Consider the following 27841-nt stretch of genomic DNA (forward strand, 5'->3'; position numbering starts at 1 on the left):
ATAAGTCAACCTAGTGAAGGTGAAAGTCACTCAGTTGTGTCCAACTCTTTGTGACCCCATGGACTCTACAGTCCATGGGATTCTCCAGGCCAGAATACTGGAGTGGGTAGCCTTTCCCTTCTTCAGGGGATCTTCCCAACCCAGGGATTGAACCCAGGTCTCCCACATTGCAGGCGGATTCTTTACCAGCTGAGCCACCAAGTCAACCTAAATGTCCACAAATGGAGTACCTCCTTACATGGTATACCAGGTAGCCAAGAAAATGAATGAGGTAGATCTATGTGTACTGATCTAGAAAGCTGTACACACACCAAAACAAAAATGGCAGGCGGTAGAATGATATACACAAAAGAGGCTTTACGGTGCAGTGTTTGAGAGAATAGATTCTACTCATTGGGTGACCCAGTCTGCCACTCTCCTTTCCTCATTTCTGCCGGGGTCCAGCCCCAGCAGGATCCAGGGGTACCCTCAGGATGACGGCTTAGGTGATAAGGATAGCAAAGCGGAGAGCAGGGTTTGATCTTCCTTGAATAACACAGAAAGCCAATAAAGCTCCTGTGTCCCAAGGAGTCATCCTGAAAGAAGAACAGAGAGAGGAAAGGAGGGAAAAGGAAAAAAGAATGACACGGGGAGACCAAGCTTCGGTGAGCGAGGACCATAACTTTATTTTCAAAAGGAACTTTTATTCCTTGACTTGTACATAGAGGGAAATGAAAGATGCAAAGTCATACAGAGTCAGCCCAAACATCACATCTGTTTTGTCTTTATCAAAACCAGGATTTTTTCTGCATACCTTTCCCATAAACAATGTTGTGTACATTATCTTCTGGCCTTGGAGGCCTGTGGACATTTTATGACCTTTTTTTGATAAAGGCTGCTCAGCCAGAAAACTTGTTTTCCCTTAAAGTGTTTCTTCTTTATTCCTCCCAGCCTCAGAAAGTACTAAACAGAGTTACATTCTCACAGAGCAAAGGTGCAGTGGTCACAACAAAGAAAGAACCAATTAGCTCAAAGGTCTGATGTGGTTAATTCCAAGGCTGCTACTTGTTTTTCTTACATTCCAACTATGTTAACCAATGCACTCCCAGGCGCACAACGGATAAGGGATACGGGCACTTGGCAGCAAGCATTGGCCCAATAATGAAGCCCTTTACCAGCACTATCTATTCTAATAATTTTTCATCCCTTAAAGGACTCTATGCTCATTAGGACTTTTAGAATGCTTTGGCTTCCCATGCCTTTCAAGGTTGGGGAGTTGTGAACAATCTTGTGTGTTAATTGCAAGAGTATGGATAAACCTGTCAGGCAAGCTAGAATGCCAACAGAGGGGTGAAAATAGAAATATTCCTTTCATGCCCAGGAGACTTATTAACTAAAGCCTTAAGTTGACTTTTTCCAGAGAAAGGTGGTCGGGGATAGCCCCCTGTTAATGTCAGAAGAGTTGGTGAAAGGCACAAAATAGTAAGACAGACAGATTCTGGTTTTGGGGTAGATGCTCGAGCAGATTCAGGGGGTCCCTCGAGGCCTGATCTGCCTTTGCCTGTCAGGCCTCCTCCACATGACCTTTGTCATGGGTGGGATCTCCTGTGGTGGCTCCCGGCACATTTCCACATCCTAACCAGCCCCTTCCATAACCTCCATTTCTCCTGGTCCTCCCGATCTTTTCTCTTGCCCACCCTTCCTCAGCCTCCTCTCTCCTCTCTGCCTGGGGCTCCTTAACTGGGGATGGAAACTGGGAGACAGTTGTGAAAGTTGTAAAGCACATGCTCCCTGGCGTCTCCCAGAACACCAAGTAGGTATGTTTGCACCCCTCCCCTCTCCTTTTCCAAGACAGAGCCCGAGAGCAACTGGTCCCTGCCTTGCGCCTCGGGGTTGACCAGCACTTCACACACATCCTGGGCCCGCCCAACCTGCTTCCACCCTCATCAGTTCAGTTCAGTCACTCAGTCATGTCCGACTCTTTGTGACCCCTGGTCACTGCTGTGCTAGTGTGCAAGTGCCTCTCGGCCCAAGGAGGCGGCGTTGCATTTGTCCCAATCCCATTCAGTCCTCACTTTTCGTTCTTCCTGCTTGTGAGACTCTCCTGCTGATGGTGTTGTCACACTAACTGCTGTTACAGCGCGGCCCTCTTATGTGTCAGTGTAGATCAAATTCACTTCAAACAGGAGACAGAATGAGAATGCCGGCCCTTACCCCTGAAAGAAGATAAGGAGAGCCCTCCATCCCATACCCTTCCTTGTGTGAACTAAATTTGGCACAGAATGCAGTAAATCCCTGGTTGTAAATTGAGTTCCTTAAATGGTAATGATAGTAGCCACGATCTTCGTTTTTTGAATGTTGAGTTTTAAGCCAGATTTTTCACTCTCCTCTTTCACCCTCATCAAGAGGCTCTTTAGTTCCTCTTCACTTTCTGCCATTAGTGGTATCATCTGTATATCTAAGTTTGTTGATATTTCTGCCAGCAATCTTGATCCCAGCTTGCACTTCATCCAGCCCAGCATTTTGCATGATGTACTCTGCATAGAAGCTAAATAAGCAGAGTGACAATATACAGCTTTGTCATACTCCTCTCCCAATTTTGAACCAGTCCATTGTTCTATGTCCAGTTCTAACTGATGCTTCTTAACTCTCATACAGGTTTCTCAGGAGACAGGTAAGGTGGTCTGGTACTTACCAAAAATAAGGAAGAGAAGATAGGAAAGGAGACAAGAAGGAAGGCCAAGAGGTTCTGAGCTCAGATAATTGTGAAGTGGAAGAAGGCAGATTCGCTAAAGGGACATACAAATAGTGTATATATATAATTTATTGAGGGGAAATTCACATAACATAAAATTATACATTTGAAAGTGAACAAACCAGTGACATTTAGTACATTCACAATGTTGTGTAACCACCATTTCTATCTAGTTCCAAAACATTTCCGTCATTCCACAGTAAAACCGCGTACTCATTAAGCAGTAACTCCCTACTCCTCCTCCCCCACACCTCCCCTTGGCAACCACCAATCTGTGTTCTGTCTCCATGGATATATCTATGCTGAATATTTCATATAAAGGGAATCATACAAAATAGAATCAGATAATAATAAGCCTTTGTGTCTGGCTTTTTTGTCTTAGCATAATGTTTTCTAGGTTTGTCCATGTAGGATACATCAGTACTTCATGACTTTAATGACTGAATAAAATTCCATTGTATGTACGTAACACTATTCATTTATCCATTCAGCTACTGATAGACATTTGGACTGTTTCCACCTTCTGACTGTTGTGAATAGTGCTGCCGTGGGCGTGCATGTGCATGTACTTGTTTCAACACCCGTGTTCAGTTCTTTTGTGTATACCAAGGAATAGAATTGTGGGGCCATATGGTTATTTTATAACTTTTTGAGGAGCTCCTACATTCTTTTGAAACTCTTCCTTAAGGCTATAATATTATAAATAATATTAGATATAAGAAATATTCTAAGTCAGAGTGTCTCAACTTGAGCACTGTTGACATTTGGGGCCAGAGAATTCTTTGCTGTGGAGGCTGACCATGCACACTAGAATGTTTAACAGCATTTCTGGCCTCTACTCAATAGAAGACATCAGTAGCATCCCCCAAGTTGTGACAATTAATTATACCTCAAGACATTGACAAATGTCCTCTGGGAGGAAAAAGTGTCATCTCCCCCGCAAACCATCATTTTAAAAGAGTCAGTAAACTTGAAGCAAAATGGCACTAAAGCAGAATACTAAAACAAAACAAAGGCCTCTAAAAAACAGACATTCCTTATAAGTCTGCGTACAGGAAATATTACTATGTAATGATTTTAAGGAGTTTTAAGGTTTACAAATGTGTGACAACCAGAAAAATCTTATCGTTCAATATTCATATAATTTTCATATATACCTTTAGTACCATAAACCCAGCTCATCCACAGAACTCCAAGAAATACAGCTTTTTACCTCAGTACACATTACATACCAAACCACATGTATAGCATACTACATCATATAATTCTTAAGATGGCAACTAGAAGCAAGGTTTATAAGATATTTTTTGGTATGATAATATTTATTATTTTGACTCTAAGCTCAAACAGAGCCCATAAGAAATTTCTTATTTGGTTCAGCCAAATAATGAAAATTTTATGTTTACTGTTAAAGATCAAAGCGCATTAGTTATAGGATGAGAACTCTGAGTACATAAATACCTTTGCCATCAAAAAGCCATCCAGATTAAGACTTTTATGGAAATGAACCAGCTTTAGACACAGACAGCACTTGTGTAGAGATCACAGCAGTTATAAAGTGCGATAGCACTGAATTCTTTATCTTCCCAGGGACCAGAAAAAGAAGGAGGGTTGTAGGTCCCATTCAGAGAAGTACTGAAATGAAAAACCAGAGAGATACACAGTGGGTCAGATAAAAACAATGCAACAAGATGTATCAGTACGTTCTACCAAGCTGGTGAAAACAAAAACAGAAACCTATTAATGAATCCAATCACAATGACCAAGAAAGTAGGATAGAATTAAGTGTATTTTTTCATTCATGCCCAAGATAGTACTAGCAAGAAACCCTATACAATGTGTCTGCTTCTGTGCCCAATTCCAATTCCTAACCATAGTCCTTTCCAAACATCACTGAAGCAAAATTTATTCTTTGTAATGTGATTTAGAATTGAATTTATTCAAAAAAGTGAGATGATATTCCAAAGCCACTTCCCTCTTAAGAAAGGAAAACACTGGGAAGGTCATGTATACACTGCTATGTTTAAAAAGCATAACCAACAAAGACCTATTGTATAGCACATGGAATTCTGCTCAAAGTTATGTACCAGTCTGGATGGGAGGAGGGTTTGGGGGAGAATGGATACATGTACATGTATGGCTGAGTCCTTTCTCTGTTCACCTGAGACTACCACAACATTGTTAATAGGCTATACTCCAATACAAAATAAAAAGTTTAAAGTTTGGAAAAAGAGAAAACAGCTCAGGCTTGGTTGTATATGTATGTGTGTTTCAGCTTTATAGAGGTATAATTAACAAAGTTGTAATATATAGAAAGTGTACAGTGTGATCAGTTGACATATGCATATATTGTGAAAGGATTCCCAACATTGTGTTAATTAACACATCCATCACCTCACATATTTACTTTTGTGTGTGTATGATGAGAACACAAGTTCTACTCTCTTAGCAAATTTCAATTATATGCTACAGTATTATTATTAACTATAGCCACTATGAGATACATTAAAATTTCATATCTATTATCTTATATCTGAAAGTTTGTACTATTATACCAGCTTCTCCCTATCCCTCTAAGCGCTAGGCACAGGCAACCACCATTTCTGTACATGCAATTTTTATTTCATTTTTTTTATATTTCACATATAAGTGAGACCATGCAGTATTTGTCTTTTTCTGGCTTATTTTGCTTAGTGTAATTGTTCATCCACATTGTTGCAAATACCAGGATTTCTTTCTTTTTTAAGGATGAATAACATGGCACTGTATCGCGAAGATTTGGACACGACTGAGCGACTTCACTTTCACTTTTCCCTTTCATGCATTGGAGAAGGAAATGGCAACCCACTCCAGTGTTCTTGCCTGGAGAGTCCCAGGGACGGGGGAGCCTGGTGGGCTGCCATCTCTGGGGTCGCACAGAGTCGGACACGACTGAAGCGACTTAGCAGTATACTTCTACAACATTTGATTTATCCATCTATCTGTTAGTGGACACATAGGTTGTTTCCATACCACGGCTACAACAGTAGCCATAATAATGCTGCAATGAACATGGGAGTACAGACAATGACTTTGTTTCCTTTGGATACATATCCAGAAAGGAGGTTTCTGGATAATATGGTAGTTCTATTTTTAGTTTCTTCAGGAACCTCCAAGTGACTGTACCATTTTACATTTCCACAAACTGTGTAAAAGGGTTTCCTTTTCTCCATGTCCTTGCCAGCATTTGTTGTCACCTGTCTTCTTTATGACAGCCACCCTAATAGGTGTAAGGTGATACTTCATTTTGGTTATTATTTGCATTTCCTTGTTAGTTGATGATATTAAGCACCTTTTCGTGTACCTGCTGGCCATTGACCATTTGGGTGACTTCTTTGGAAAAATGTCTGTTCAATTCCTCTGCTCATTTTTAAATTGGATTATTTGGGGGTGGTTGCTATTGATCTATATAAGTTCCTTGTATATTTTGTATATTAATTCCTTACTGGATATGTGTTTTGCAAATATTTTCTCCCATTTTGTTAGTTGACTTTTCATCTTTTTTTTTTTCTTTTGCTGTGCAGAAGCTTTTTAGTTTGATGAAGTGCCAGTTGGCTCTTTTTTGTTTTTGTTGCTTTGGGTTTCAAATCCAAAAAAAAAAAAAATCATTACTAACAAAAACAGAAGTAAGATCAATGGAACAGGATAGAAAGCTCCAGAGATAAATCCACACACCTGTGGTCACCTTATCTTTGACAAAGGAGGGAAGAAAAGACAATGGCGAAAAGACAGCCTCTTCAATAAGTGGTGCTGGCAAAACTGGACAGCTACATGTAAAAGAATGAAATTACAACACTCAGATAGATGGGGAAACAGTGGAAACAGTGTCAGACTTTATTTTGGGGGGTTCAAAATCACTGCAGATGGTGACTGCAGCCATGAAATTAAAAGACGCTTACTCCTTGGAAGGAAAGTTATGACCAACCTAGATAGCATACTGAAAAGCAGAGACATTACTTTGCCAACAAAGGTCCGTCTAGTCAAGGCTATGGTTTTTCCAGTGGTCATGTATGGATGTGAGAGTTGGACTGTGAAGAAGGCTGAGCATTGAAGAATTGATGGTTTTGAACTGTGGTGTTGGAGAAGACTCTTGAGAGTCCCTTGGACTGCAAGGAGATCCAACCAGTCCATTCTGGAGGAGATCAGCCCTGGGTGTTGTTTGGAAGGAATGATGCTAAAGCTGAAACTCCAATACTTTGACCACCTCATGCGAAGAGTTGACTCATTGGAAAAGACTTTGACGCTGGGAGGGATTTGAGGCAGGAGGAAAAGGGGACGACAGAGGCTGAGATGACTGGATGGCATCACCGACTCGATGGACATGAGTTTGAGTGAACTCTGGGAGATGGTGATGGACAGGGAGCCCTGGCGTGCTGCGATTCATGGAGTTGCAAAGAGTCAGACACGACTGAGTGACTGAACTGAACTGAACTGAATGCCATTCTCAAAAATAAACTCAAAATGGATTAAAGACCTAAATGTAAGGCCAGATACTATAAAAATCTTACAGAAAACATAGGTAGAACACTCTTTGATATAAATCACTGCAAGATACTTTTTGATCCACCTCCTAGAATGATGAAAATAAAAACAGAAATAAATGGGAAATAATTAAACTGTTTATAAAAGCTTTGCACAGCAAAGGAAAACTATAAACAAGATGAAAAGACAACCCTCAGAATGGGAGAAAATGTTTGCAAATGAAACAACTGACAAAGGATTAATCTCCAAAATACACACGCAGCTCATACAACTCAATATCAAAATAACAAAGAACCCAATCAAAAAATGGATGAAAGATCTAAATAGACATTTCTCCAAAGAAGATATACAAATGGCCAACAAACACATAAATAGATGCTCAACATCACTAATTATTAGAGAAATACAAATCAAAACCACAGCGAGTTAACACCTCAAACTAGTCAAAATGGCCATCATCAAAAAATCTACAAACAACAAATGCTGAAGAGTGTGTGGAGAAAAGGGAACCCTCATGCAGTGTTGGTGGGAATATAAATTGATACGGCCACTAAAGAGAACATGTAGAGGTTCCTTAAAAAAATTAAAAATAGAACAACTATATGACCCAACAATCCCACTACTAGGCATATACCCTGAGAAAACTATTAATTCAAAAAGATACGTGTACCCCACTGCTCATTGCAGCACTATTTACAAAAGCCAGGGCATGGAAGCAACCTAGATGTCCATCAACAGAAGATGGGATACATATATACAATGGAATACTGCTGCTATTGTTTTGGTCGCTAAGTCATGTCTGACTCTTTTGTGAGCCCATGGACAGATTGAACCAGCATCGCCTGTGGCTCCTGCATTGGCAGGCAGATTCTTTACCACACAGAGCCACCAAGGAAGCTCCCAGTGGAATATTACTCAGGCATTAAAAGGAACAAAATTGGGTCATTTGTAGTTACATGAATGAACCTAGAGTCTGTCATACTGAGTGAAATCAGTCAGAAAAACAAATATTGTATATTAATCTAGCAAATGATACTGATGAACATATCTGCAGGGCAGGAATAGAGACAGAGACATAGAGAACGGACTTGTGGACACAGCAGGGGAAGGTGGGACTAACTGAGAGACATATACACACTACATACACACATGTGTAAAATAGCTAGTGGGAAGCTGCTGTGTAGCACAGGGAACTCAGGTCAGTGCTCTGCAATGACCTAGATGGGTGGGATTGGGGTGGGGTGGGAGGGAGGTTTAAGATGGAGGAAATATATGTATACGTAGGATGGAGGAGCCTGGTGGGCTGCAGTCCAAGGGGTTGCTAAGAGTCGGATACGACTGCGTGACTTCACTTTCACTTTTCACTTTCATGCATTGGAGAAGGAAATGGCAACCCACTCCAGTGTTCTTGCCTGGAGAATCCCAGGGATGGGGGAACCTGGTGGGCTGCTGTCTATGGGGTAGCACAGAGTCGGACACGACTGAAGCGACTTTAGCAGCAGCAGCAGCTGATTCACTTTGCTGTACAGCAGAAACTAACACAACATTGTAAAGCAAGTATATACTACAATTTTTAAATTTTTTATTTAAAAAAAAACTCATTACTAAGACCAATGTCCAGGGCTGTCTATGTTTTCTGCAAGGATTTTCAAGGTTTCAGGTCTTATGTTCAAGTCTTTAATCAATTTTGAGTCGACTTTTGTGTATGGTATAAGACAGGAGTTCAGTTTCATTCTCCTACATGGGTGAACATGAAGGGGTTAGGGAAGTAGGCAGAGTGGAGCTTTAAACATTGGGGGCATAGATGTGCAGCCTAAACCCTTCACTGCTTAGGGGGAAGCTTAGAGCTGGGAGTTTCTTTCCATTACATGGTGCTCTGCCAGGGCTGGGGTTTATAATGAGAGATGTCTTGACCTTTCCTACCCAGTTCAGTGTAGCTATTTTCTCAGTCATAGGAGTCATTCAGCTAGTTTCTTGATTTTTCTTAGAGGGAATTATTCCATGTGTAGCTGTACACTTGGTGCATACATAGGAAAAGGGAAATTCAAGCCTCCTTTGTTGTCATCTTGGTCTGGAGTCACTCGAAGTATTTACTATGAATGAACTGGACAAAAACATTCTCTTTCAGATTCTAGATACTAATGATACTCAGTAAGTGACTTGAGGCAAAAAGTCAGTTGCATTTCTGAGGGCAGAAATGAGCAGGAAAGAGTATTCTATTAATCCTTTAGTGAGGTTCAGTGACGTACTCATCATTAAACAAAAATTAGCAATTTTCACCTTATTCATTTACTTTAGATTATGCCTACAATGATATCTACTGAAGTGCCACAAGAACAGAGGAATCATAACTATGCCAGACCAATGATCTATCTAGATTATGATTCATCTTTATCAGTGCAGCACAAAGATTACTTTTTCAGAAGATATTGGTTGCCTTCTCTGGTGAAAACCTCCAAACCCAGGTGGGTAATATCTGTTCACCTGGCATAGTTACCTGTTAAGGAGATAGTACCCAAGCCTCTACCTGTATAGTGAACATATGTAAGATCACATACTTAATAATGACTTCCAAATCTATCTCCAGTTCTTATTTCTCTCCTAAACTCCAGACATAAGTCGCTTCACATGATGTTTCCACAGGTAAAAATGTGGAATCAACATGCTGCTGCTGCTGCTGCTGCTAAGTCGCTTCAGTCGTGTCCAACTCTGTGTGACCCCATAGATGGCAGCCCACCAGGCTCCCCCGTCCCTGGGATTCTCCAGGCAAGAACACTGGAGTGGATTGCCATTTCCTTCTCCATGCATGAAAGTGAAAAGTGAAAGTGAAGTCGCTCAGTCGTATCCAACTCTTAGCAACCCCATGGCCTGCAGCCTACCAGGCTCCTCCGTCCATGGGATTTTCCAGGCAAGAGTACTGGAGTGGGGTGCCGTTGCCTTCTCCGCTAAATCAACATATTTACCTGAATTAAGCCATAATCTCTCCCCTTTACTCCCATTCCCAGAATCAATCCCCTTCTTGTCAGTTAATAAATGGCAGCCCTTAGATCTACTTGCCCGAGCCAGAAAGGGTACAGACATTTGAGACTCCTTTCTCTTCCTTACCCTTTTCTTCCGTTCAATAAACAATCCTATTGATTCTCCTTAGTCTAATGTATCTTCATCCTCACAACTACTTAGTATCAGCTCTCATCATCTACTACTTGAGAGTATTACAGCAATGTGTTTATTGGTCTCCCCAACATCCAAATGGCTACCCAACATGATCTTTTGAAAAAACATCTCAGCATGTGTTCAGAATTCTGTAAGTCCAAATCTAAATTCCTTAGCACTTCATGCTGCTGCTGCTGTTAAGTCACTTCAGTCGTGTCCGACTCTGTGCGACCCCAGAGACGGCAGCCCACCAGGCTCCCCCGTCCCTGGGATTCTCCAGGCAAGAACACTGGAGTGGGTTGCCATTGCCTTCTTCAATGCATGAAAGTGAAAAGTGAAAGTGAAGTCACTCAGTCGTGTCCGACTCTTCACGACCCCCTGGACTGCAGCCTACCAGGAAAATCCATGGGATTTTCCAGGCAAGAGTACTGGAGTGGGGTGCCACTGCCTTCTCCATAGCACTTTATAGAAGGCCTTATAAGATCTTTTAGCCTCATTTTCCAGAACTCTTTATTCACCTACATATCAGTACAAGTACACACACCTTTTGCTTTTGCAGAACCAAAGATCTTTTGCAGTTCCTCAGATCTTTCCTTTCTGGGTCCTGTAACTAATTCTTTTAGCTTATGATATACTCCCTTTAGTTTTCAACTGACTTCTTTTGGTATTTTTTCTTTGTCTTTGATTTTCTCTCACTTGAAAATGATATGTTTAAGTATAGTTCTCTTGGCATTTATCCTGCTTGATGTTCTCTGAGCTTCCCAGATCTGTGATTTGGTGCCTGACATTAACTTGGGGAAATTCTCAGTCATAATTGTTTCGAATATTTCTTCTTCTCCTTTTGGTATTCATATTACGTGTATGTTACACCTTTTGAAGTTGTCCCATAATCCTTGAATGTTCTATTTTAATTTTTTTTCCCAGTCTTTGTTCTCTTTGCTTTTCAGTTTTGATGATTTCTGCTGATAAATCTTCAAGCTGGAAGTGCTTTTCTCAGATGTGCTTAGTCTACTAATAAGCTATTCAAAGGCATTCATCACTTATGTTACAGTGTTTTTGATCTGCAGTATTTCCTTTTGGTTCTTTCTTAAGATTCCTGTATCTCTGTACTTCCATTGCTCATCTGTTCTTGCACACTGCCTACTTTATCCATTAGCGCCCTTAGTGTAGTAATCATTGTTGTTTAGTCACTAAGTCATGTCCAACTCGTTTGTGGCCCCATGGACTGTGGCCCTCCAGGCTCCTCTCTCCATGGAATTTTCCGGGCAAGAATACTGGAGTAGGTTGACATTTCCTTCTCCAGGGATCTTCCCAATCCAGGGTTGGAACCCGTGTCTCCTACACTGGCAGGTGGATTCTTTACCACTGAGCCACTAGGGAAGATCCATATTAATCATAGCTGTTCAAAATTCCCACTCTGATAATCTGAAAATCTCTGCCATGTCTGATTTTGATGCTTGCTCTGTCCCCTCAAATTGTGGTTTTTGCCTTTTAGTGTGTTTTGTAATTTCTTCTTGATAACTAGACATGACATACCCATAAAAGGAACAGCTGTAAATAGACCTTAGCAATGTAGTGGTGAGATGTTGGGGAGGGGAGGCATTCTATTGTCCTGTGGTTAGGTCTCAGCCTTTTAGTTAGCCTGTGCCTCTGAACTCTGAACTTCACAAGTGTTTCTCAGTCTTTCCTCCCTCCTTGAATGGGACGAGATGGCTAGAGTGGGCTGCAGTTGGGTATTTCTCTTTTTCTAGGTCAGGTGGACTCTGATAATACCCCAGGTGGTTAGGCTTTGGTTAATTAGTTTTTCCTAAAGGCAGGTCTTGTTTAAAAAAACAGAGTGCTTTGGTGTATTTCAAAATAGTTCCTTTTCCCCTCCACCTGCCAGAAGCATGAGGGGGGTTTTGTCTGATATTTACTATGAGAACCTAGTGTAGTTCCAAGAGGTAAAACTTCCAAAAGTGTGGGGTTTCCCCTGAGAAATGGGTCCCCTCAGAGTTTTTAACACAGCTTTGTCCTCCCCGAGGCTTCAGCAACTGCAGTTTCTGGTTTTCCTGCCCCTGCACGGGTTTCTGTGGCTCCAGTAAACCATGACTCCCTGTGTTTGCCTGTTGCTCCAATCTTGGGGTCTGCAGTTTGCCTTGTGTTTCTCACAGATTCAAGAAGAGTTATTGATTTTTCAGACTGTTCAGCTTTTTTTCACTGTCGTCTTAAGATGGAGTGGTGACCTCTGAGTTCCTTACACACAGAACCAGAAAACTATTCTAATAATATCCCACGAATTGGTAAACAAGTTCATTTTTACACTACCTGAACGCATTGTGATTTTATCAATTCAACTTTATCTGTCTCAGTCTTCATTTCTGTCTGAAGAAGCTCTTAAGTTTTGGGCCACTCAGAACCACTGTCAACCTTCACCTACAACCTATCTATATTCAAATCACAATAAATACTTCACTTCTGATCAGGGAAATCACCCTCCCTTACTTCTTCTGCTGCCCCTCCACTTCTCAGTACCCCATCAATACAAGATATTGTCATTTGTAAAACTGATGATTTGTCCATGCTAGAGCCAATAGTGAGTATGCATCTAATAACAGAAAAGAAGAGAGATCTAGACCACCACAAATACCTATCCCCCTTCTTATATGTTCTCTTCAGTATCCATGTGATTACCCTCAAGACCTTACTTTTCTCCAATCCCAGAAATTCCTGAGTGAAAGAGAGCATAAGAGAGGAGACTCGAGCAGGGATCCAGTGCTCACTCACCTCTGAAAGAGCTCTCTGCAGCACACATAGGTCTCATAGGTTCGGTTGGTGAAACTCGTGTTTAGGAAGGAGACACAGTCAGTTTCTGCTCCCCTGGGGACATAGAGGATTCCTGGATAAAGGAGACAGAGATGCTAAGGGGAAGATTTTACACATGTTCCTTAAGGCTTTTAATGCTCTGGGTATAAATTGAGAATACTGTAGATTTGAAGCCTTTTCCATGCATATGTGAGACGGATGGTTAAATCAGTTATTCTGAGACTAAGCTAGGACACTTACCTGCCACACAGGCACTGATAAGGGATACACAGGCCCCTGTGAAGAGGGCACTGACCACAACCTTGGACAAGTCACTCTTCCGGTGGGGTACCATTGATGCTGCAGACAACAAAACAAAACAATTCAATCTCTTCCCTGCCAGGCAACTGGGTATACCCATGAAACCTGATTAGAAGAATGCTGAGTATCAAAACACAGCAGATGAATCGCATTCTTACTGCCAACCACCAGATGCTTGCCAGTGGTGTGCTTAGAAGTATATGTATTCATAGGTCACTAACTTAGACACTCCCCAGGTCAAGGATGGTGCGTCTGACTCTAACTTCCGTGGTTCTGTGAACATTCCTAAGATGTATCTGAACCAAGAAAAGCTCTGCATTGCTCCAGACAGTACAAATGCCTTGGGTGTTCACTAGTTGAAATTGGCATGCTTGCTGCTGCTACTGCTAAATTGCTTCAGTCGTGTCCTACTCTGTGCGACCCCATAGACGGCAGCCCACCAGGCTCCTCCGTCCATGGGATTTTCCAGGCAAGAGTACTGGAGTGGGTTGCCATTGGCATGCTTAAGGTGGACAGAATTAGACAATTTTGAGCCGGAGAGATGAGACTAGCAACATTCATCTAAGCCTTAGTCATGTGGTGCATATTCCACCACTAGATGTTAATCTCACAGTCAGGTGGTAATCGGGCATCAGAATTAGAAGACAGACAACTGTGTGACAGAAGGGGAAAAGAAACTGAAAGGAAACTGTTTCACCTTTAAATTGTTTGATCAGCTACCAAGTAAATCAACTTAATGATTCTAGCCCAGAACATGAGTGAAATAAAAAATGAACACACTAAGCTGTATTTTTCTTATTTGTTGTTCTTTAGTCGCTCAGTCATGTCCGACTTTTTGCAACCCCATGGACTGCAGCACGCCAGGCTTCCCTGTCCTTCACCAACTCCCAGAGCTTGCTCATACTGATCCAACCATCCTGTCCTCTGTCATCCCCTTCTCCTCCTGCCCTCAACCTTTCTTAGCATCAGGGTCTTTTTCAATGAGTCGGCTCCTCACATCAGGGGGCCAAAGTATTGGAGCTTCAGCTTCAACATTAGTCCTTTCAAATGAATGTTCAGGACTGATTTCCTTTAGGATTGACTGACTGGATCTCCTTGCAGTCCAAGGGACTCTCAAGAGTCTTCTCCAGCACCACAGTTCAAAAGCATCAATTCTTCGGTGCTCAGCTTTCTTTATGGTCCAACTCTTACATCCATACTTGACTACTGGAAAAACCATAGCTTTGACTAGACGAACCTTTGTCAGCAAAGGAAAGTGTCTGCTTTTTAATATACTGTCTAGGTTTCTCATAGCTTTTCTTCCAAGGAACAAGCGTCTTTTAATCTCATGGCTACAGTCACCATCTGCAGTGATTTTGGAGCCCAGCGATCTTCCAAACTCTTGGAATCCACTAGTTCTCTTTGCCCAGCCTTCAAAGACAGCTCCACTTTCTTCATATTATTTCCTCCAACCATCACCATTTAGCAATATTCTTAGCAATCTAAATGTAATCTGTGTATGCTTAAAATACTCATTCCTCCTACAGCTGGTGACTTGTAGCTTTAATTCCAACACTTCACAGCACTTGCTCTATCTATCTACCTTATATGTCTCTGTTTTTATTTGTTCTGATTCCTTGCACAAGGCCTATTTCTATGAAGTCAACTGGTGAGCAGCATAATTTCAGAAAGTACCTTCACTACTGAACAAAAAACAAAATACTTTTACTTATTTATGTCCTATGTCCATTTAGTGGTAAAATAAAAATAATACCATTATAGTGTTCCTCATAGGAAAAAGAAAAATAAAATTGGTTTCTTGGGCCTCCTACAGGGAGGAAAAAAAAAAATAACAGAAGTTGAGATTCTAAACCCAGCCTTGGCTCCACACATAGCCAGGTAGCATGATTACTTGAACTCCAAATTAACTGCCAATGGAGAGGACCATTTCACATCAGCTTCTCTATCTGGGCTCAACTTGTACTGAAGCACCAGGGCTGCCTACTATAGATGCTGGGACCTGGCTGGCATATTGGGTAGCTGGGAAAAAGAATTAACTCACTCAAGCCTCCCAGTGTGATTCCTATGGAACTAAGATTGGCAAATCCACAGAGTGAAAACGTTGTAATGATTTCAGCTCTCACCTAGGGAAAACAAAAATAAACTCAGTCCCATGTGTGCAGTTGTATAATCATTATAGAAGTTCCAGAGTACTTAGAACCCCTAATCTTGTCCATACCACTCTAAGGAATGTGGAAAGGATGCTCAGAAAATAACCAATCCCTGAGTTATTCCAGGGATAATGACATGAAAACCACCCTGGTTTCTTGCCCAGTGTTCTTGTCTAAGCCTTCAGAGCCTATGAAATCTATGAGGGAAGCTGGGTCAGTGTGGAGCGGGGTGGGGGAAGGGGGGAAATGACCTCAGGGCAGCTCAGGCACAGAAGCTAAGCACACTGTTACTCTCTTGCTTTGGGTCAGACTCTTGCTTTGATCCTGACTCTTCCTAGGGTCAGGCCTGGGACCCTGGAGAGGGATCTGTGTGTGTGAGACAAACTTTTGTGTAATACTTTGTATCTGTCCACAGACTGTTTATGCTTTTCCAGACTGGCACTTACAGAAATCCACTGCTTCTTGCCTTCGATCCACTCCTCCACTCCAGAGAGACGCTTGTTTTTGTACTGAGACAGTTGCTGATAGGCCACAAACTCGTTCGTGAAGAATTTCATCCCCACCATCTCAGCCACCATTGGATAGTCTGCCCACTCGACACCCATCATGAAAACCATGGGCCTTAAGACATAGGAGCAGATGACCTGGGTGAGAGAAAGAGATATCTCACATCAGGAGCCCAGGACTTCTCTGGAACCTTGATTCAGTCCCCCAACCCCTTCTCCCTGCCATGCTCCCTTAGCTCACTCCGGGTCAGAAGACATGTGCAATTCAAGGACTTCATAAACACACCCTAGAAGGACCGCCCAGGTAAATGGAATCCATTACCTGAAAAGTGAGTCCCTGTATGTCTACCATTTCCCCTAGCCAGGAGAGGGCAGCATTGATGAAGGCCAACACAGCCAAAAAGGCAATCAGGTTGGCTGCTACGTTACTAGCAAGGCCTACAGCATCTGTGGCTCCATTGCTGGCAGCTTCCAGGACATTCTTCTCCTTCCTGTGGTTATTGGGCAGAAGGGAAGAACACGGTGTCTAAAGTAATCTCAGCCCCTCAGAAAAGAGATGTCTCAGTGCCCCAGGAGTGCAGGAGTGCAAAAGGAGAGTGCAAGAACAGCTTAAGAGGTGATGGGGGTTCCTAGTGACCCTTTCTGTGGAAATTACTAATTTTCACAGTATCAAATTCAATCACCATGAAATTCTACTGACACAAAGAACAGAGGATAATGGCATGCAGAAGGCAGAGGAAATGGCAGGGTTAAACAAAAGAAACAAATCAACATGAATAGCTAGAGGCAGAGGTAGACACAAGGAGATATGGAATCATATTATTCCCTCTCCGGGAGACTTGGAGCCTTGAACCACAGCACCACTCTTGATTCTGCACATGACCTCACCATCTCCCAAATTATATGCTTCATTGGACTCACCCACGGGGCAATTTTACCCCCTCCTTATTCTTGAACTTCGACTCCTCTACTTCCGGATATACCAGCTTTGACAAAGCAAGAGCAGAAGGGGCAGCCATCACAGAGGCAGAAATCAAGGATGATGCGTCAATCTGTAAGGCCAGACTTAGGAGTCAGAATCTACAGAACCCAGACTTGGGCTCACCCAGGAGTGATCAAACAGACTATGCTTACCCCAAAGGATATGAAGGCTCCCAATACAGTGCCTGAAATGGTGGCAAACCCTCCAGTCATCACTGCGTGGATTTCAGAGAGCGTCATGTCTGCAAGGTATGGCCGGATGAGCAGAGGTGCCTCCGTCTAAAAATAAGACAGAGAGAGTCAGATTCAAGAGGGGTACAGTTTCCCACCCCAGAGTGCCCATCCCAGCCCTGGGTGCATAGCCCTCCAGTGTGGGTGCCCTTCAAACTCTGAGCTCTGCTCATAGGCTCTCCTAGTGTCTAGCTCACTCCCTCTAATACCTAATTATATCCTGGCTGGCATTGTTCTATGTGTTTTCATATGTGTTTGTCTCATCTATTTAAAAATTAGAATTCTATAGATGAGAAATGGTATATTTCTTTTGTAGGTTCTCAGTCTAAAACTGTATACTTAATGGATGAATTTAAGGAGTACAGTGTACTTACTAATAACTATTAACTGCTTAAAAAGTATTCATTAAATGAACTGCTACATGAATGAAGCCCAATGTTGATGAAACAATCAAAAGAAACAACGTTTGTGAAAACGGTATGAAATTATGAAGGCCCAACTATGCAAACTATATCTAGTATTGTAAAATAGGTAATATTTACTATTTAAAGAATGATAACTATGTGCTTAGTGGTATAGGAGATGACAGGGACATTATATGAACAGGGCAAAGTTCCTACTCTTAGGACTTCATAGTCTAGCAGAGGAAATCAAATTGATTATGGAGAATTTCAACAAAATGTTGCATGCTATGCTAGAAATATATAGAAGTACTCTGAGACCATTTCAAATACAGTTAATCAGCCTAGGACCTTAGGAGAGAAAGACTTCAATACTAATTCCTTGTCAGTTTGACAAGCCATTTCCCTAGTGTTAAGTTGATCAGTCAGTAGCATATACTGAGCACCTACTCCATATAGACAAATGTATCAAAAAAGTATTATGGGGAAGAGCTTTGGTGTTGGCCCTGAGCAAGGCTCCTGAGAGATCCTGGAAAACAAAGGTCACTGGAAGAGACCAGAATATGGAGGAGACACCTTTCATAGTCCCTGAAGGGGGACGATTTAGACCAGGACATTTCCCTAAATCCCTGTGTAAGAAGTTAGATCTGTGGTTAAGTATGTCCCCATTACATGCATCACGTAAGTATCATTAGAGATGAAGGGTGAAAGCAATGAGTTGCATTTCCTTTGAGCTTCTGAATTTTGTTTCATCAGAGAATGAGTGGCTCCCCATAGAGTCTTCATTTATCTGACTTTTCAAAAGGAAAGCATACATTTCTCAGCCTATTGTCTGCCATACTTTCTATTCCCCAGAGAAAAGATCAAAATCCTCAGGATGCTTACCATACCCACAAAGATGTTTCCTGCCACAGCCAGGGTCTCTGTGGCAGTGGTGCCCATGGTGATTTGCAAAAACCAAGCAATCTAAAGGGATGTAAACACCCAAAACATTAACATTAGCAGAAATCTCAGAGTGTATCCAGCAAAACCCCTCCTCCATTAACATTGGTAATGAAATTAAGGCCTAGAGAAGAGTAACAAGGCCGAGACCACAAAGCAAATTACAAACAGATCCTGGACCAGAACTCAGGGCTCTTTGCTTCCAGAAAAAATAAATTAAAACTCAGTATGAAGTGGTAGCTCAGCCCATTTTTTTCTCCTTGCTGTGCCCCTCAGCCTGCCCAGGGCCTGGTCCTGACCATCTGATACCAGGCACGCTTGAAAGAGTGTGCTTTTCACATTAGTTCTAATGCTCAAGATATGAAATATGAGCCTTCTTTTTCAAAGTAAGTATCATCTTCATGCCTCTTGACAGATCACACAATAAAAGCCCACCTCCTGGATGAATAGCAGAATGACTCACCTTCTGAACAACCCACTGCACAAGGCCCAGGTAGTAAAGGATGGACATCACACATCCAAAGAAAAGAATGATGGGTAAGGCCTGTAATGAGAATGATGGGGCAGGCAGTGAGATCCTACAATGAACATGCCATAAGCAAACTGTGTTTCAGGCATGTAAGATAACTTCCCATCATCCCAAGTGCAGCTGATACAGTATAGATACTCAGTGGATATTTAAACACAAGCTAGTTTAGGAATAAATTTTAAGTGTACTGCAAATCTATTATGCCATCAATACTAAGCCACAAGAAGATGTTTTCTGAACCTTCCTCTCCCACCCCTATTTCATTCCAATTTCAGTATGGCACTGAACAAAGGGCAAGAGATTGACACTGCTTCCTATACGAATGGGATCAAATCCTCTTCTTAGGGTCATTGGTATACAAACTGTCTGATTTCTTGGACATACATCTTCATCTTCTGTTTTATCCCTCTTCCCACCCCCCACCCACCACCACTGACCCTCTTTCTTGCTCATGAAACAGACATGACCTGAAAGGCGAAGACGTCTTTGACCAGAACATCCCCAAAAACAAAACTGGAGCCAGCCACTGTATAGCTGAGGAAAATCTGAAAGAAAAAGGAGAGAGAGATAACAAAAGTGAAGTCACGAAAGACACAAGGAAGATAAGATCAGCCTTATGTATGACTTGGACCTACTGCTGCCACTGAAGTTGGCCTCCCTTTGACAGCATGGGAAGCAGTCTATGTCCCTGTGAGTTACTCAGTGAAGGACAGAGGACTCAGCAGTTCAGTTCTCTTCATTCCTATGCTTAGCTGTACCCCCATGTACTCTCTCCTTTCCTACCAGATCTCATTAACAAGACACAGTGTGATCTCATGTTTTCCCCCAATCTCCTTTCTCTAGGGTTTGCAAAGAGCAGTTCCCTCACATTCGATTTCTCATACCTGAACCTGTTCTCCCAGCCACTGAAATGCATTAAATCCAGGATCAGTTCTGATGACCAAGATCCCAAAGACAAACTGAAGACCTAGGCCCCAAAGCACTGCCCTCCAGGACACCTGGGACCAAAAAGAACATTATTCCAATGTGAGTTCTAAATCAGACTTGTTAATTACCTGGCTGGCGTTTTAAACATGGGTATATGTACTCTGGAACCAATCTAGGGTGTTAACAGTAAATCTGGGGTAAGATGGGAGTAGAGAGAATGTGGTACAGGGTAGTGATATACAAAGAGCCACATACATATATATGTTTTTTAAACTTACACCTACAGGTTAGATCTGACACACAGTCAGACACACACACACACATACATAAAAGCATCATAAACCAATGCTTTAATATTACTATGTGCAGTACTAGTTGATTCTCTACTGTATTCTATTTTCTTTTTTTCCTTCTTTATTTTTTGTTTTGTTTTGTCTTTAACACCAGCCTGCATCCACAAAATTGATATCAAGACTCAGTTTGTAAATAAGTGGTCCAGGGCCTCTTAGAACCTTAAACTTCACTTAAGAGCAAAATTATCAAAGGAGAAAATTCCAGGGATTGTTAAGAACTCAGTTCTGTGCCTTTGTAATCAATACTTGGCACATGTACTTTGTAATTAATAACAAATGGTCCTTGGCTCGGTATTACTATGCCCACCCCTGCATAACCCAAACTCACTGCGCTATGGTGTTTGGAGCAGGCAAAGAGGATGATGATGAACATGCAGATTCCCGCAAAGGAGATCAGCTGCTCTGGCCTTTGGGCTGTGTCCAGAGCCAGCCACAGGATAAGGCCAATCAAGGAGACTCCTGCCAACACCCTGGAGAGGGAATTTCAGGATAATGCCATCAACTCACTGAATGAATAAGAAATAATCAACTTAACCTCTAAAAACCAGAAACTCATCAAATGGATAAATTCATCAAAAGGATAAACACAATAGGTTAGACACAGAGACATGTCTTTAGAATCATTTATCTGGTGGTTTCCCAGTTACCACCTCTCCCCTCCCCTCAACTCTTTTACTCACAGATGGAAGGTCAAAGAGTCCAATCTGAGGACATAAATCTCATGACTTCCTCAATCTATCATATCAGTAACAAAAAGACTTATTCTTCGAGATTGCTCTAATGCAAAACCAAAATATTTTCAAAAGAAGAAGGAAAAGTCCCCTATGGATCTCCACCCAGTTTCCAACCACTTGAAGGGGCAGAATAAAGGCTAAGGCTAAGCCACAAATCAACAACTTATGGCCTTATGGTCCCTTGATGTACCAAACATGCACAGTCAGTACACAAACTAGTCTCCTCAAGTCTGAGTGTTGGAGTCATTTCAGTTCAAGGAGTAAGAATTAGAGGGTAAATCACATGTGAAAAGAAAAGAAAACCAAAACACACACACACTGTCCATTGAGATGCTGCAGGAACAACAATGACAACAGGATAGAGGACAGGTCAGGGTTGAATACTGGGGCTGTTCTCTCTGTGAACTCAAAGTGAATTAAATCTGGCTTCCAGAATCCATCCTGCTAAAGAAGAAAGTACTTCAGCTCTATCTCTTCAGTGTCAAATAAATCAGTGATCCGAAATTTAGGCTGTAGTCTGGGGTGTTTCTCAAAATGATCACTGTTGCAAACATTCTTAACAGCTATTTTCTGTGCATCCATTGGACAAAAGGCAGAAAAGAGGAACATACAGGGAGTCTGAAAGTCATTCGCTCACCCTAGGTCTGTGATCAAAGGACACGTGCATGCCATAGTTAGTTAAATGAGCTGTGGCTGCTGTAGCATTTGGTCCAGTATACACTAAACAGTGCTAAACTCTAGGGAATTATAAGACACCTGTGGGTACAGGAAGTCTGGAGGACTAGAGGGGGAAAAGAGGATTAAAAGTATCCAGAAATTAAAGGAGAAACACATGAGCACCAAATCAATTTGACAGTTTAATGCAGCTTTGCCTTGATTACTTCTGTGAAGAGGAATATGGTTTTTCTCATTTCCGACACCAACCCTGACAATAAACAGGCTAAAACCCTTGCCTGAAATGTAACCCCTCCTGACCTGCAAGCAATATTAAGATAGGAGATTGTAAGAAACTGGACTAAGTTCAGTGCTCAGAAGCCCACTGCTATTTGCTCCCTGAGCCTTGGTTTTGTAAAGTATAGGAGAACTTTTCTCAGACAGCTCAGAAACCAGGAAAGGAGGAAAAGGGTAATGGTTTGGGGTTTAAGACAAGTTGTGGGACCCGGGATATTGAGATTATCTTACCATTTCATCCAAAACTTCAGGCGGGAGTTTTCAAGGGGCTTGAGACATCTCGTCAATTTTTCACCAAAGAGCCTTTTCAGAAAGCGGTGAACCAGGACCAAAAGCACCAAACAAGTGAGGACGAACAAGGCCAGTGCCCTGTGGAAATCCAAGATGCAAGCTGCCAGGAAGTAGGCAGCATAAGCTAAAAACAGAAAGTACAAAGTAAGGATCAGCAAGGCAGAGACCCTAGGAACCAATGAAGACTGAGCCATGAATGTCTGGGTGAGGCAGGAAAAACCCTCCAGCAACCTTACCACCAGCCCTGTCAGACTGAGCGGCACTTCCCAACGCCAGGGTAGATGGCTAGCTGTTTTCTTGGGGGATTCAGAGCAACCAGCTTAGTTTGACTGCTGCATATTTTAATTTGTCCCTGAGGAAATCTCATTCCTTTCTATTTTATCTGGTATCCTCTTTCTATTCCTTGGTATGGACTTGATCAGCACCTACTTTTATACACTTAAAAAAAATCATCTTTTCTCAAAACTTTATAACCCCAGTCATTTTAACCTTTCCTCTTGAGCAGAGGCATGGAAGCAGGCTACTACTAGGAAGAACAGCCATACGGTCCTCATTTTATGGCTCCCTGACTCACCCCAAAATATAATTTTTATTTTCACCATCCCAGCTGCCTCTAATATTGACGTCAAAGCCCCATACATCATTGACAGCATATTTTAAACAGAGGTTTCCTATGTGTTTTGTTTGTTTATTTGGTTGGCTGGTTTTTTTTTGCTGTGTCTCATGGCTTGCAGGATCTTAGTTCCCACACCAGAGATCAAACCTGGGGCCCCAACAGTAAAAGTGCTGGGTCCTAACCACTGGACTGCCAGTGAATTCCCAAAAGGTTTGCTATGCTTTAGAAACATTTTATATCATTGGTCTTATTGGCAAACCAGCAAATAAGTAACATATACTACAGGCTTTTTTCATAGACTACAAGAACCACGCCCTTCATCTACTCAAGACACAAATAGAGACAAGCCCAGATTCTTAGAAATATTTAAGTCTATTGAATAGTACAGTTTGAAAAATAGCTTATTCTCAGATTTTACTTATTCCTAGAAGTACAATTCTATAAATTACAATTCACTACAAGTAGTTAAGAGCTATACATCGTATAGCTTCTTTCCATCTAGGAGTAGTCTTGACAGAAGGTCATATTTCTGAAATGACTGTGTCTCTCACTTCCACAGGTTCTCAATACCTTACCCAAACACAGCAGGCTCAGTAGGATCTTCTTGGACAAGCCAGCATGTGTTTTACAGAAACTTCTTGCCCTGGTGAAAGGCTGTAAGGTCCTCCTGATGAGAAACCAAAAGTTAAGATAACAAAATTTACTACATCCTGTTTGCATCAATTCCCAGAACTTAGATGGTCCAGCCTGAGGAAGAATTTTCTCTTAAGAAATTCATCCAGGGGAAGTTAGGCAGTGTCCCAGCAATGCCAGAAAGGCTGGATCAACCTTGCCAATGGGCAGCAGCTCAGGACATTCCTACCCAACCTGGACTAACAATATCCCTGATATCGTTAGTGGAGGGGGAGGAACAGGAAGACACTTGGACCTTTCTGTTCTCTGGAGACAAGGGACTATTCAGTTTCCAGATTCAGAAATGGGCCTATCATTCTGAAAGAAAATAAAAATCACACAAATCCATAGCCCTAAACAGTCAATCAGACATGCACTGATGGACCAGAAGGAAAACACTACCATCCCCAAGAATCCCACCCCCAAGAATCCCTGGCTGAGAGGACCTAAGAGGAGACATCCAGCAAGTAGGTCTTCTCAAGTTTAATTTAACAAACCTTTATATAGTGTTTTCTATATGCTGGACTCTTTCTAAGAAGTTTAAAAGTAGGAACTCATTGACTCCTAATAAGAACTCTTGAAGTGGTTACTATTATCATTCCCATTTTACAAATGTGGAAACTGGAAAGCAGAGAAGTACCTTTCCCAAGGTTGTGGAGGTTGTAAGGAGCATAGACAGAACATAAACTCAGGCAATGTGGCTTCAGAATCTGAGCTCTTAACCATCTTTCTATGCTGCATCTTACCTAGGCCCCAAGCTCACCTGTCTCTACCATTCTTAAATGTCCTCAGCACATTGGAATCATATGAGCATAAAGCGCTAACTTCCAAATTCTCAGAAGATCCAAAGAAGATGAGCCCAGCAAGAAGGTTTCAATTGGCCATCATGCTGAGACAGAACAGCTTAGCCAGAGCTGGAACCAACCACTAGCTCCAAATGCCCTGAGGACTTGGCACACAAACTTCTATGTTCTATGGCTGCCTCTCCTATCTAACACACTCCTCTCTCTTTCTTCTTCTTTTTTCTTCTTTCATCAAGGAGTCCAATGCTATGTTAGTTGAGTAGAGTGTATATTATCAGATATAGGTAAAGGAGAAAATATTCCTTATCACCTCCTGACTTAATCAATCCAAGAGGACACCTTGCCATCACCTTATGACCACATTCGATCATTTCCTAAGAACTACCAGAAATCAGTGAAGAATACTCATTTCTGCAAAACTCATGAACAATCTGATTCGAGAACATAATTTAGAGCTGAACTTCTGTTTTTAAAAATTAGGATTGAAAAAAAATCATAAGGGACATTTCAAAGAAAAAGGCAAAATAAGATCTCAGTCTTTTTTAAACCAACTGAGAAGCAGTGCATAGAAGTATGTGCACAGGTATTCATGGTCCTGGCGTCTTGCTTGGCCCACGATCTTGCTAACATGGCCAAGTTCCTTATATAATGGTTCAGCTTGAGAGTTAGTAACTGTGTTATATCCAGAAGCTGAATTGAGAAAAATAATCTATCTGGTAGATGGTGATACTCGACACCTTTTCCATAATTTGCTGTGATGTCTGTACCCACTGATAAATTCTTCAGGTGTGTGTATGGAAGGCTTTCCAGACATGAACTAATAATAACCTTCTCATTCACATGCTTACTGCCTGCAGCCTCAGGTGACAGTGTGAGAAAGAGTAGGGTAAGGATGTTAGGTAGTGCTAGCTCAACACTGCATTAGTGGGCGCCATAGATCAGGGCTAGCAGCAAAAGTGTTCATGCATTTTTCTCAGTGACCCTTTCTACAAGATGTGGAAACTCCCCTTTAAAAAATTCATCTGACTGTTGACAGAGGGGCCCTGGGCAAATCCTTGCTTGCCTGAGCTTGAAGTAAGAACCAGAAGGAAGGAAATGAGTCAACCCAGTATGAAATGATGGTCTGAGTAAAGGGCAAGAGTTCCAGGTAGAAGTGACCGGAATCTCTTCAAGGAGTCCAAAGTTTCCATTTGATAATAGCAAAGAGTTCAAGAAGGCGGAGTAGAAGGATATGCACTCATCTTCTTTGAGAACACCAAAATTGTGTTGAACAACCACTGACAGGAGAACACTGGAACTCACCAAAAAAACAGATACCACATTTGATGACAGAATAAAAAGAACTGTACTGGGTACCACTTTGCCAGATTCAAAGTTGTGCATACAACTGGTTTAAAACTGGATGTGCAGGACTGCTGGATAGTGTTGCAGAGGAGTTCAAGAACAGTTACCAAAAGTGCCCAAGGGAGAATGGTGACTGAGAAGCAAAAAGGCTGTTAACAAAATAAAGTGGAAAGCCATATAGGTGTTGGAAAACCAGCAAAGGCAAGAGAAAGGTCTCTCAGATGGAGGTCAGCAAAGCTACAATGGAGGCAGAGACTCTGTGCGCCTGGTTATGACCAGTGCTGAGAACCATCAGCCTAGGTAGAGTGAGAAGGAAACTTAAATTTAGAACACAGATGGGCTTAACTGCTCAGTTGTGATGGATGTGTTGCCTTGGAAAAGAACTCTCTCTCCACACAGGACTCAAATCTTTCCTTGATGCGCAATAAAAAGTCAGATTTCTTCACACTAAGAATAGAAATTCAATGCCAACAGTCCAGAAAATCAAAAGGGACCTAGTTAGTGGCATTTTCAACCAGCTATTCTACCTAGCCTCAATTTCTTCCTTCCAGAGGTCTTCTCCCTCCAAGTTAGAGGTAGCAGGGGTTCTGAAAAGCAGGAGAGTCTTCCCAGTAAGGCTCTCCCTCATTAGAGAGAGTCATGACCCTCTCCCCATTGGCCTTTGTGGGCCAGCCCTTTAGTTCCATTGTTAGAAAAATTTTCTCCAGGTTTCTATCATATGATTAATGCCCATCATGGAGTCCCTATGCTATATAAGCTGTCCCTATTTACACCTTCTTTTAATGATTTCAGTAGGAATTTGAGGACAAAGGAGCTCTGGTTCATTCAGCAGTTGAATACATGCTCAGGTTCTAATGAGAAAAAACAAAAGAAAACTGGAGGGGCGGGGGGAGGAGTTCCCAGCAAGGACAGGCGGCCTAAAGTTCTTCACACAGGACTTACATTGACATGCAACTTAGTCCACCCAAGATGTCCTTCCATACCTCCTTCCCAGTAATTTGTGCAGTTCACACCCACCCATTTATCTTGCCATTCCCACCCATCCCTGTCAGGCTTACCACCATCCTCCCAGGAAGTCAGAACAGTCACTCTGATAGGGCAGCCAGAAGAAACAACAGACTTAGTAGGAGCAGTTGGGCAGCTAGGAAGAAAAGCGAAAAGGAGAAATGATTAAGAAGGAGGCAAGGCTGACGACATTCAGTGATGTGTAAAATCAGGTTTGTGTGGCAAATAAGATGGCAGTAAACAGGTGACTGGTTCTGTTTGAAAAAGCCATTTACAGGAGAATGACTAGATGAAAACAGAATTGCAGGGGACTGAGTGAATGTGAGCATACATGGACTACTTTAAAAAAAATAATAACTGCCTCCGAAGGAAAGAAAAACCAGATACTATTTACTAAGCACTTTTTACCAGGTACTGCAAGAATCTCTCAATCACCCACCCCCCAAAACCACAAGGCTAATGTTATGCTCATGAGCAAGGAAACAGCCTGCTGGCAGAGTTAGAATTTAAAACCCACCTCTTTCCATTACCCCATGTGACTTCTAATTAGACACAAAAGACTGGAATACCAGAGGGAGGGACCATTCCAGAATTCCAAAATTATAGTTGCTAGGAGAGTAGAGGAGAAGGAGCAGGTAACCATGCCGGTGAATGTTGAACAAGCTTTCACAAGAAAAGGACAGACGAACTGATCCAAAGGTAAAGGGGAAGGCGCTTGCCAAGAAGAGATGTTGCAGGGAGTCAGAAGAAAAGGCTGGTGTACCTCAAGAGGAGGAAAAATATCCTTGAGTGAGCCTAGCATTTTGAAAGAACAGTATGATTTACTGTTGCTGAGAAGCAGGGAACATGTGGATGGATGGTGGGAAGAAAGCTTGTAAAGAAAACAGAAGCC

At 41.9% G+C, this 27841-nt stretch overlaps 1 protein-coding gene across 1 annotated transcript in view; it reads right to left on the reverse strand.

Annotated features, from left to right (window-relative positions):
- Window positions 1-640: 640 nt before the first annotated feature.
- Window positions 641-27841, reverse strand: part of SLC28A2 (solute carrier family 28 member 2) — a 37482-nt gene continuing 10281 nt past the window's right edge. The window contains exons 4-18 of the mRNA XM_061428887.1: window positions 23701-23792; window positions 22450-22633; window positions 20862-21003; window positions 20138-20251; window positions 19721-19798; window positions 19188-19268; window positions 18668-18748; window positions 17304-17429; window positions 17091-17221; window positions 16492-16660; window positions 16110-16307; window positions 15555-15636; window positions 13454-13552; window positions 13175-13286; window positions 641-4369 (exon numbers count right to left, since the gene is read on the reverse strand). Of these exons, the coding sequence (XP_061284871.1) occupies window positions 4249-4369; window positions 13175-13286; window positions 13454-13552; window positions 15555-15636; window positions 16110-16307; window positions 16492-16660; window positions 17091-17221; window positions 17304-17429; window positions 18668-18748; window positions 19188-19268; window positions 19721-19798; window positions 20138-20251; window positions 20862-21003; window positions 22450-22633; window positions 23701-23792 (1810 nt within the window). The 3' untranslated portion in view covers window positions 641-4248. The remainder of the gene's footprint in view (window positions 4370-13174; window positions 13287-13453; window positions 13553-15554; window positions 15637-16109; window positions 16308-16491; window positions 16661-17090; window positions 17222-17303; window positions 17430-18667; window positions 18749-19187; window positions 19269-19720; window positions 19799-20137; window positions 20252-20861; window positions 21004-22449; window positions 22634-23700; window positions 23793-27841) is intronic.

This window comes from Bos javanicus, chromosome 10 (genome assembly GCF_032452875.1).
Source record: "Bos javanicus breed banteng chromosome 10, ARS-OSU_banteng_1.0, whole genome shotgun sequence".
In the NCBI taxonomy this organism is placed as follows: domain Eukaryota; kingdom Metazoa; phylum Chordata; class Mammalia; order Artiodactyla; family Bovidae; genus Bos; species Bos javanicus.